At 41.6% G+C, this 12,127-nt stretch overlaps 1 protein-coding gene across 4 annotated transcripts in view; it reads right to left on the bottom strand.

The window, feature by feature from the left end:
• Positions 1-12,127, bottom strand: part of GTF2H1 (general transcription factor IIH subunit 1) — a 38,532-nt gene that overhangs the window by 13,853 nt on the left and 12,552 nt on the right. For all 4 annotated transcript variants that reach the window (XM_040988473.1, XM_040988474.1, XM_040988471.1 and 1 more), the window contains 5 exons: positions 10,271-10,463; positions 9,271-9,436; positions 7,838-7,931; positions 6,471-6,620; positions 5,957-6,036 (listed from right to left, as the gene is read on the bottom strand). In XM_040988473.1, the coding sequence (XP_040844407.1) occupies positions 5,957-6,036; positions 6,471-6,620; positions 7,838-7,931; positions 9,271-9,436; positions 10,271-10,463 (683 nt within the window). The remainder of the gene's footprint in view (positions 1-5,956; positions 6,037-6,470; positions 6,621-7,837; positions 7,932-9,270; positions 9,437-10,270; positions 10,464-12,127) is intronic.

Below are 12,127 nucleotides of genomic sequence, written 5' to 3'. Positions count from 1 at the left end.
CTCGCATGTTATTATCACTGCATGCACCAAGTCCATCGCTGTGGGACAGCAAGTCTCCCATATCGATGGCAGTGGCCCAAACATTTGGGCCATGCTTCACTGTTTTCCCAAAGCAAATGACCAAGAAGCTGAATTCTAAGTGTGGCAGTCAGTACTCAAAACTGGCAGGCTAATAAGAGACACCAATGTAGCAAGCTGCAGCTTAACCCACTGCAACATAATGCCCCAATGCCCGTTTTTTTTTTTTTTTTTCCTATTTTAAACATGCTTAGTTGAAAAAATTTGTTGAGTTTCAGGACTTAATTTCATGAACATTGTTAAATATCTGTAGGTAAGTATTTTTTAAAAAGAGACACCATATACATAGAAACTAAGGAATATCACTAAGGTGTGTTTGTAGCTAATTTAAAAAATCTACTTTGTAAGCAGAGAGCCATCATTCTTTACTCTCTAACTGTCCATTATAGCGCTGGGTTAGGCCAAATCAGGGAGCTCAATCCAATTCAGGATTCCCACAGGGCTGGTAGGAACCTCACTGCCTAAGCCATAAGTAGGCCTAAATAGGAGACTGGGATTAGACTGAGATGAAACTCAAACCAATGCATTATGCTATGGGCTATGGATGGCCAAAAGCCTGTATCCCAAGTAGTATCTAAAAATAGCAATAATAAAAAAAGCAAAACATGTTGAAAGGCAGAGTCACAGAGAGGGAAGGAGAGAGAGTGTTTCTACCTGCTGTTTCGTTTCCAAACAGGCAGAGCTGGGTAAATCCAAAGCTAAGTGCTTCATCTGGATCTGCCATGTGGGTGTAGGGACCTAAATATTTGGGTACACCTCTGCTGCTTTCCTAGGTGCATGGGCAGGGAGCTGGATTGGAAGTGGAGCTGGCATTCATATGGAATGCTGGCACTGGCGAACGGAAGCTTTAACCACTATAGCCATCAGTTCCTGCAAACAGTATCTTAACCACTATGTCAAATACCTGTTCCACTAATTCATCTTAGTATCACACACACACGACATCTTAAACTCTACATTTCTTTTCTAAAGAATAATTTTGGTTAACAAAACATTGAGGGCCCAGCGGCGTGGCCTAGCGGCTAAAATCCTCGCCTTGAACCCGCTGGGATCCCATATGGGTGCCGGTTCGAATCCTGGCAGCTAGCTCCACTTCCCATCCAGCTCCCTGCTTGTGGCCTGGGAAAGCAGTCGAGGACAGCCCAAAGCTTTGGGACTCTGCACCCATGTGGGAGACCCGGAAGAGGTTCCTGGCTCCTGGCTTCGGATCGGCATAGCATCGGCCGTTGTGCTCACTTGGGGAGTGAATCATCGGATGGAAGATCTTCCTCTCTGTCTCTCCTCCTTTCTGTATTTCTGACTTTTCAATAAATAAATAAATAAATAAATAAATAAATAAATCTTTAAAAACAAACAAACAAACAAACCCCCCAAAAACCCAAGATATTGAATGAGTAGGACACTGTGAAGAAAACATGGATTACAAGACTAAGATTAAAAATCTGGCTTTATTACTTCTTCTACCATTATTCTAGGCAAAGTAATCTACTTTTTCAAGCTCTATAAAATGGAAAATTGAGGAACAAATAGTATTGGTATTTTAAACATTTGTTAAGAGTATATTGGTCATATGTAGATGACCAATCAGACACCTGTTCTTATGTCACCACTTCACTAAGCATCTTTTCTGATGTAGATTTCCCCTAGTCACTCTCATCATGTTAGTCTTTATCACAACTGTATTTCAAAATCAATGAATTTTCACTTTCCTTTATTTGATAACTGCCAGTCAGACTCCTCATTATATAGTCCAAGTTTCATGAGACTGACCCTATTCTTATTTATTAGCCTATTCAGGCAAGGCATATAGTGAGTGCCTAGTAATCACTTGATAAACTTAGGAGTCCTTGTGCTGCAAGAGGCCGATTGTGCATTACCAGGAATCTGAGCTGTCAGCCAGTATATGCAGGCAATTAGTGGTCAGTCTCCTCAGCAGAGGGGAAAAAGAGAGAAAAAAGAGGTAGGTCTGAGAAAGCCTCGCGGAGCTTTGCTAGGCAGAGAAGGGAGAAGGTGGCATTTTGGGATGAGATCACAGCTTAACAAAGGCACAGAGCAAAGCAGCAGGCATTGTGGCATGGCTTTATTTGTAGTTCAGCACACCTTGGATGAGGTGGGGCAAGATGGGTGAGACACAAGGCTCAGTCACAGTAAGAATCTCATGCTATCTACCCACTTATCAAAGAATTTCCACATGCTTATTATACGCCATGTACTAGTGACAGGTCAGTCCACAAGGCCAGCCTCACAGCATTCATTCTCTGAAGACTGCCAAGTATCATGTAAAAAAGTAAAAACAAGATCATTTTTCAAAGTGGCAAATGTGATGATGAACAGAGTACCATGGGAATGACTGCTTGGGGAGAAGCTCCTTTAGACTGGGTGGTTATGGAAGGTCTCTCTGTGCAAGTGCTATTACACCAGATGTCTAGCGTCCAAGGCTATGGCGCAGTTGCATAAGCTGCTGTCTGTAGTGCTGGCATCCCACATGGACACTTTATAGATCCCAGCTGCTCTACTTCAGATCCAGATCCCTGCTAATGTGTCTGGGAAACAGTGGAAGATTGTCCAAGTTCTACAGACCCTGCATATGTGTGGCAGATGCAGATGAAGCTCCTGGCTTCATCTCAGCTCAGACCTGTCCACTGCAGCACTTTGAGTAAGCCAGCGAACACATTCTCTCTCCCCTTCACCATCTTTGTAACTATCACAAAAAAAAAATTTTTTTTTTAAAACCCCACAGATGTCTAGGGCTAGCATGCTACAGAGTGTTAAGTTGCTACTTGTGACACGGGCAGCCCATTGCCCATTTTGGAGTGCCAACTCAAGGCCCATGTGCTCTACTTCCAACCCAGTTCTGTCACTTATAATGCTTATATCCCATACCTATCTAATCACTGGTTTGAGCTCCAGTTGCTTCGTTTCTGATCCAGTTCTCTGCTGCTAATGTAGCTAGAAAAGCAGCCAAAGATGGCACTGGTACTTGGGCCCCTTCACTTAATGGAGTGTTAATCCCATTACTGTGAAGTGGAATCAAAGTTTGCTGTTGTAAAAGCTAAAGTAATAATAAAAAAAAAAATCTGAAGCACACACACACATACAACTTGGGCCCATGCTACCCACATGGGAGACCAAGATGAAGCTCTGTGCTCCTTGATTTGGCCTTGCTCAGCCCCACGTGTCACAGGTATCTACAGAGTGAATCATTAGATGGAGGAACTCTATCGCTCTCATCACTCTGCCTTTCAAATAAATAAATCATAAAAAAAAATTAAGTAAGTGGTTGGTGGGATGGCTGAATTGACTAATTCTTTACCTGCAAGTGACACATCTCACATAGGCACCTGGTCATGGCCAGGTTGCTCTACTTTCCATCCAGCTCCCTATTTAAGGCTTGGGAAAGTAGCAGAGGATGGCCCAGTTTTGGGACATCTGGTGTGGGGCTCAGGGGCAAAGAGGTTACTAAGTCAATAAGATGGTGACTAACAGTCCAGGTCACTGGTGGGCAAGATGGCAGCCAAGAACAGAAGTCAGGAGTCACGTAGCTCCAAGAAAATACTGATTGACCAGGGCCATCTCACTCACCTACTCCCGGCTAATGGGAGGTGGCTTCTGCAGTCATGCTCCTAGTAACTGGCTCCTAGTTTCATCCCTCCTGGAATTCCCAAAATTCCCGGCCTGAGGCTATCCCTTACCCTATGTAAGAAATTGAATTTCCCCAATAAATCGGAACTGCTTAGACAGAACCCCTGTCCGTCTGTTTGTCTCTCGTGGGCTGGGAGGCTGGGTGGTGGGCAGCAGGTTCATCCCCTCCGGCAACGGGGTACAAAAGGAATTTGCAGGAGAGACTCCGCAACCTCGAAGAAACTCCTGGCTTTGGACAGGTTCAACATTGATTGTTGTGGCCATTTGGGGAGTGAACTAGCAGATGGAAGATCTTTCTTTCTGTCTCTCCAGCTTGTAAATCTATCTTTCCCATAAAAATAAATAAATCTAAAAAACAAACAAAAGGATAAGAAGGAATGGCTGCTTATTGATGGGGAGGCTAGTTAGGGGAAGAACAGATATGAGAACAAGTACAAACACCCTGAGGTCAAAAAGCCTAGCACAGAACTGAAAGGGCACTTCTTCTGAAGCAAGAGTGATTGAAAGGGGCTTAAAATGAGGTAGAAAGAAGCAAGAAGAGCTATTACGAATTATGTAGAGGCCTGGCGTGGTAACCTAGTGTTTAAATTCCTCACCTTGCAGGGACCAGGATCTCACATGGGTGCTGGTTTGTGTCTCTGCTGTTCCACTTCCCATCCAGCTCCCTGCTTGTGGCCTGGGAAGGCAGTAGAGGATGGCCCTAAGCTCTGGGATCCTGCATTCATGTGAGGTGAGAGACCTGGAAGAAGCTCCGGGTTCCTGGCTTCAGACTGGCTCAGCTCTGGCAGCTGTAGCCAGTTAGCGAGGGAACGAATCAGTGGACAGAAGATCTTTTTCTCTGTATCGCCTCGTCTCTGGAAATCTGTCTTTCCAATAAATATAAATCTTAAAAAAAAAAGTATGTATGGTGTGTGTGTATGTGTATGTGTATTTGATATAAAAACAAAAATATCTGTGAATCACTAGTTCACTCTCCAAAAGACAACAGCCAGGGCTGGGGCACCTTAAGGCCAGAGGCTGGGAACTCAACCCATTTCTTGAAGCATTGTTTGCTGTTTCCCAAGGAATGAACTGGCAAGAAGCTGGATTTAGGAGCAGGGCTTGGGCTCAAATCCAAGCACCCCAATGCAGGATGCAGTTACTTCTTTTTTGTTTTCTTTTTAACATTTATTTAGGGGCAGGCATCGTACACAGGCACTGACTAGAGTCCTGCCTGCTTCACTTTAGATCCATATCCCTGCAAATGTGTATGGAAAAGTAATGGAATACAGCCCAACTGCCTGAGACTCTGCATTCACTTCCAGAAAGACCTGGAAAAACTCTGGGCTCCTAGGTTTGACCAGGCATTGCCCTAAGTATTTTTTTTTTTAAGATTACTTAATCTTATTGGAAAGTCAGATATACAGAGAGGTGGAGAGACAGAGAGGAAGATCTTCCATCCATTGATTCACTCCCCAAAGAGCCATAATGGCCGGAGCTATGCAGATCTGAAGTCAGGAGCCAGGAGCCAGGAGTCCCTTCCAGGTCTCCCATGCGGATGCAGTGTTCCAAGGCCCTGGGCCACCCTCTAGATTGCCTTTCTAGACTACAAGCAGGGAGCTGGATGGGAAGCAGGGTCACTGGGACATGAAATGGTGTCCATATGGGATTCCGGAGTGAGCAAGGCGAGGACTTCTGACACTAGGGTACTGCGCCGGGTCCCGGCACCAACTATTAACAGGCATTTTGGGCAATGAACCAGTGGTTGGGAGTTCTCTCTCTACCTTTCAGTAACTATAAATAATGTTTTTTTAAAAAAAAGATTTGAAAGGCATCTTCCCATCTGCTGCCAGGCTGAAGCCAGGAGTCAGAAGTCTATCTTTGTCTTCCACATGGGTAGCAGGGGCCCAAGTACTGGGGCCATCATCTGCTCCTTCCCAGCCAGATCAGAAGGGAAGTAGCTGGTGCTCAAACTGACATTCCAACATTGGTGCTAGTAGTTTAAGTGATGCACAAATGTGTTGCACTACAATGCCATTCCCACAAGAGGCATCTTAAGTACTACACCAAATACCCGTTCCAGGCAATGGTTTTCATATTATTCCAAGTTCTATGAGAAGCCATTAAATGGTTATACCAAAGAGCAGCATTCTGCTTGTTTTTTCAGGTAGGACATCTGCCCTTAAGGTAATTTAAAAACTATAAAACATGATAATGACTAGGATTTCAGTCAAAGACTCCAGTTACTGCCTCTTACCTCATCTAATGGTTTATCCTCCAAAGCTGTCAAATCCAGCAGTGGGTTCTTCACTCCCAATGAAACCATTGTTTTTAATCCTATAAAGTAAACACAACAGGTTGATCATATCTTGTCTTTCTCAGAAAGTGAACACATTTCATTAAAGCCTTTTCTGTATCTTATTTGACAGGCTGAGAAACAGAATCTGAGAGAGGGAGACAAAAAGCTCCCTCATGTACCAGCTCACTTTCATGATGCCCCAAGGCTGCGGTTCGGTGAGGCCAAAGCTAAGGAGCTGAAAACTCCAACCAAAGTCTGCCATGTGGGTGGCAGGGACCTAAGTATCTGTGCAACCATCTGCAACTTCCAGAGTGCACGTCAGCGGGAAGCTGAAGAGTCAAAGTGAAGCTGGACCAAACCCAGACATTCCAGCAGGGGTCACACAGGTCTCAGCATCCTAACTGCTACACCAAACATCCATCCCTCATTACAGCTTTACTGATTAGTACTAGTGAATCAAGGATGAAGTTACCTTTCTCATCTATTTTGGCACACTCTGCAAAGAGATCCTTTGACCCTGTATTCAGCCGGTCCCTATGAAAATAATGGGACTGGAAAAACCGTGTCCAGAATTCTTTTTCTGTCATGTTGTGAGGAACATTTTCTGCATATTTCATTTTTACTGTGGAGAACAAAGTCATAAGTTACACACTGAATTTCTAATTCTTATGATCTCTCAAATTAAACAACAGAAGATTCATAACCAAAAATTGCCCTCAGTTTTACACTGTGCATTATACAAAAACCAATAAGATGAATCTAAAATTAAAAAAAAAAAAATCTTATTTTGCACTAAGATGATTAAGTTATGAAGTTTTACTAGAAACACCAAGAATCTAAGATTGAGATCTTGGTGTGCTTCATCATTCATATTTGTGTGCCTTCGAACCCTGGTGCTGTTAGATGAGGGGAAAGTGAAGATCCCAATTCCTAATGGACTATGATCAGCTCAGCACTTTAGAAACATAGTCTTATGAACTCTGCGGTCAACAGTCTGATTTCTTGCCCCAGAGCTGAATTTAAAATTACAGGTCTGCCAACTTCTATCTGTGTGACTTTGGGCTTGTTATTTCAGTGTCTCTGTATTGTGGTTTTCTCATTTCTGAAGTGAGTCATAGCTCTTACCATTTTATAGGGTATTTGTGATGATTAAATGAGTTAATATAGAAAAAGGTCTTAGAACAATGTCTGGCATAATAGTTAACACTGCATGTCGCCATCATAAAATTTAAAAAATTTTTGATTTTATTACCATCAGAAAAATTCTGAAATAATTACATGATGACTAACTTTACAGAAGTAGAAGGGGCTTATATTTGTCTGAGGAAGTAAGGATTTTGTAAGCAGATTTTGCCTGAGGGAAAGGCATTTATTAAGGACAATATGGGATGGATTGGGAAAGTGGGAAGAAAGAACAGAATATAATTTAAGGTGCACTGCCTAGTCAGTCTTACCCTGCAGTCAAGGTTCGTCTACTATTAGTATGGTGGCAACATGGGAAAGGATTTGAGCCAGAAAAGTCCATTAGGATGAAGTCTATGGGGTGACCTTAGTGCTGTGGAGTCACATTTGCTGAAGCCTCTGTGCATGTCACTATACTAAGGATGCTGAGGACGAAGCCTATCATTGATGGAAAGAACGGAAAGGTCATCAAAGCAATGAACTGATGATAGTGATTAGCAAATTACTTACTCAGCCCTCAGTCACTACCACAGGTCAAACACTGGGTAAAGTATTATATATATTTTACTGCACTTGATTAGGAATAAAGAAAAAACTTTTTGCTCTTTGCTGGTAATAAAATTCATCCAAATATTTAATCAATCTGCTTCCTCTTACCTGCTGGGTAAGTCCTAAATATAGACTCAATGATATCAGAAGTTAAATTGTATCTCAAGCCATTACAGCCATCTGTTTGGGGCCGGACATCAGCCTAAAACAAATACCACAGAGAGATGCATAGTTTTATATATATTAAGAGTATCAGGGACTATGTATAAACTCCCAACAGGTATTAGACAAAGGTAGAAAATGATTTTCTAATTGAATGGAGACAGCTAAGTCCCTCACCTTCATTTCTTGCATGGAGACAGAATTCAAAGAAGCCTAGACTGGTTTTCAGTCTTACTGATCTATAACCATGCTTCTTTGAAAGTCCAACATAGTCAAACATGCATTAAGTGTGAGCAAAGGCAGAGACTGAATCTTTGATATAAAACTTAAGCAGCTTCCTAACTCGTATAAACCTTGTTTAATAATTAAATTAACATTAAGTGATGAGATCTTTTAGGAAAGGTCTTCTCAATTCAATTCACTACTAAGCATCCGGAACACAAAACATTCAAATGGTAATTTTTTTAATAAAAAATTTATTTATTTTTATTGGAAAGGCAGATATACAGAGAGGAGGACAGAGAGGAAGATCTTCCCTCCGATAGTTCACTCCCCAAGTGACCGCAATGGCCAGTGTTGTGCCGATCCAAAGCCAGGAGCCCTTCCAGGTCTCCAATGTGGGTGCAGGGTCCCAACGCTTTGGGCTGTCCTCAACTGCTTTCCCAGGCCACAAGCAGGGAGCTAGATGGGAAGTAGAGCTGTCAGGATTAGAACCAGTGCCCATATGGGATCCCAGCCATAAGTGTTAACCTTTTGTTGACAATGTAAATAACACTCTGGGTTCACTGGAGTGCAGACTAAGCCAACTTCCTTTTCTAATCTTATGGGTTAGGAATTCCCTTTTTTCTGTGGTCATTACACAACTTTGTATTAAACTACAATGTATCAATCATTTAAAAAATATCAGAGGGGGCTGGCATAATGGCTCAATCATTGGCATCCCATATGTGTGCTGGCCCCTGTCTCATTTGTCCTGCTTCCCATCCAGCACCCTGTTTATGGTCAGGGAGAGTAGGGGAGGATAATGGCCCAAGACCTTGGAACCCTAAACCCACGTGCGAGATCCAGAAGAAACTCCTGGCTTCAGATCAGTTCTGCTCTGACCATTTGGGGACTAAATCAGTGGATGGAAGGTCTGTCTTTGCAAATCTGCCTTTTCAACAGAATAAATAAATCCTTAAACAAAAACCAGAAAGCTCTAAGTTTAAAAATTATCAGAAGAATAATTCTGACCCAGCAAGCTAGGATCAACTCTAAAAATCAAGAAAACACAATAAAAAGAAATACGAAGTTTTAAAATGTATATATTTTTAAAATGTTGTTCACATGTACTAGGGTTAATACTTTTTCTGTCTGAGAAATCTGAAGGGGTCACCTACCAGAAATGCTGCAGAGATACCAACATCCTGCTTCTGCGTGGTTGTGGAAGAGCTGTCTGCGGTGTTCACATTTAAGCGATTGGCCCAGAACTCCTCAGCACTGATCACTTGACTCACAACCAGGTCTTTATAGAGTTGAAACAAAACAGGATCTTCTTGTAGCATTCTGGTGATAGAATACATTGAATATAGTTAAATTTCTACAGTAAGACATTTAGGTAAAACATTAGTAACATGGAACATCGAAATGCAATTCTTTTTGATGACTGAGCAGCTGATCCACAGCAAAAACCCTGTTTTTGGAAGAACAAATGAAGTGGGGAAGAAATCAAGACTAAACTCTTTGAGGGCAGGGATTTGGACGTCTGTTTTCTCTGTAGCCCAGTGGTAAAGATCACTGTGGCTATAATCTGTCTAAAGTGCATTCTCGCTCACAAATGCCGCATGGGGTGAGGTGGTATGCCTGAGATTTTGCAGCACTAAGTTTCCATGGTCATCAGTATAGGGAACTCCGACATGGATTGGTGATGGAAAAGTTGACCTGATCAGTAGGTCTCCTGTCGCTTCCCCTTTTCAGACTTCAGATACTTTCAAATTTTTTGTTCACAAACATTTTTGTAATGATTCTCTAAAAATTTTTTAATGCTATTATTTTCCATGATACAGTTTTATAGGTATAAGAATTCCTCCCTTCTCCTTCAGAGAACTGGGAAAATAAATTAAGGGACCACAACATCTTCTCATTTCAATTATGCTGCTGGTCAGATGTTAGGTTTGATGCAGTCAATGGAACTGCTGGGTTTGCAATTCTCATTTGTCCAAAGTTAAAGATTTGTAAGATGTTAGTAGTTGAGAACCAAACACAGAGGTACTAGATACAACAGCCAAAGTTTGTATTTTTCTGTATTACAATATCACAGCAAAGGTGCAAAGAGGTTGAATAAGCTATTGAATAGGAGACTAAAGAACACCCAGTTAACTCCTAGCATTTTCCTTTCACCTGTTTTTCTCCTCCAGTTCTTTGTTTGCTTTCCTTTTAAATTTGGGCAGCAGCTGCTGCAGCAGGTCCTTTACCGCATCACGCTCCTTCACTGCTGTGCTTTCATTGGAAAAGTGGAAGTTTGTTGTGTCCCCTGCATGCAGGACCAGCTGAAGCTGAATTTTTGCTTTTCCTTCTGGACTGATTTTCTGGCCTAAAAAGAAGCATGAGGCTAATTAGAAGAGAACATTCTCATTGAAGAAACTGCTGTGTAGTTGGTTATCTCTCTTCACAAGAAGACCTGGGATTCCTTTGGGTTTCAGCTGCCCTGTTGCCCTCTTGGTATCTTTACAATAATGAACTCTTCTGAAATAATCTCACACAACCAGAGTATTACTACATAAATCCACTGCTAACACTGTTTCACCTCTTCCGTTACCTTTCTGGAGGAACATCTCACTCAGTTCCCCCCCCATCTCCAAACACTCTACATCCAAAACACCCTAAACAATGGTCATCAACATTATTCCAAGTGAAATGACTTATCAGGATCCAAGGATTGCAAAATTAAAGTCCATGACTTAATAACAACAAAGGAAAACAGGGTATTTCACAATTGCAGGATCTGTTGTCATCACTTCAATCAAATACTCAAACAGCCTTCTCACAAGTTGGTAGTAAGTGCTTTTTGAGGTGACAGAATAGAAAGTAAACAACACCACCTATGAGTTATTCCTGTCCCCAGTGTTGAGTGTGAATATAATCAAGCCTTTAGGTCTTTTAGTTTATAAGAAAACTAGGTGTACAGGAACAAATTTAAGTAGACAGACAAAGCCAGAAAATGTGTCATTCTACAAGTCAACACTTTACTCAGAAATAGACACAACTCAGAGATCACAACCCAGGCATGTGTTATGGCATAGCATGTTAACATGTAGTTTGAAATGCCCACACACCCATTTTTGGAGTACCAGCTCAAATTTCATTATTCTATTTCCACTCCAGTTTCTTGGTGGTTTACTTGACAACCATGAGATAATGGCTCAAGTATAATGGCCACCTTATGGGAGACCTGAGTGGAGCTCCAGGCTCTTAGCTGCCCCAGACCGGGCTACTGCAACTTTTTGGGGAATGAACTTGCAGACAGAACATCTCTCTCTCTCTGCTTTTCAAATACATACATATATATTAAAAAAAAGAGAGAGATTATAATTATACACACTTAAATTGAATAAAGTTTCAGGGGGAAATCCTCCCAAATTACACCTATACAAGAAATTACACAGGCAATTAAGGAAACGCAACAAAGAGCTATACATTATTGAAATGTATTAGTGTTATGATACGCAGTAACAGGTACATAAAACTGACTAAATATGGTACAATAACTCCTGCAGTGTCTGAGGTATACTGTTTAGGTTTCCGTTATACCACCCTTAAATTTTTCTTTAACTCTGAGGATTTTTATAAATAAACACCTGGGGGCTGTTATCTAAGCAATCAAGAACTGTACTTTTTTGAAGCAAGGACCCCAGGAACAGATGTGTTTTCTGTCTTCATTAGGGAGACAGAGATGGAGGACTTGGTTTCATGAATGGGGTGATCACAGCTGTAAGAGACAATGCCTAGATTTGTCATCTCAGCCTAAATCCTTCTACTAAATCTTTAACTGAAACCTGGACAATAAGATGATGCTTCTACAGTCACAGTTTAGATGAAATACTTTGTTATCTTGGGACTGTGCTGCTTAAGGGTCCTAGTCTTTCTTTTTAACTAGATAACTTCAGATATGACAAGAATCATGGTGATTTTTCACGTTAGTCATTCAATATTGATAACTTGCCATGGTTTCTTCAGAAAATGGGCATTCTTTCAAGC

This window comes from Ochotona curzoniae, unplaced genomic scaffold, assembly GCF_017591425.1.
Source record: "Ochotona curzoniae isolate NIBS_2020 unplaced genomic scaffold, NIBS_Ocur_1.0 contig_4877, whole genome shotgun sequence".
In the NCBI taxonomy this organism is placed as follows: domain Eukaryota; kingdom Metazoa; phylum Chordata; class Mammalia; order Lagomorpha; family Ochotonidae; genus Ochotona; species Ochotona curzoniae.
Note: the sequence above shows the minus strand (reverse complement) of the source record. Positions and strands in the feature narration are given on the sequence as shown.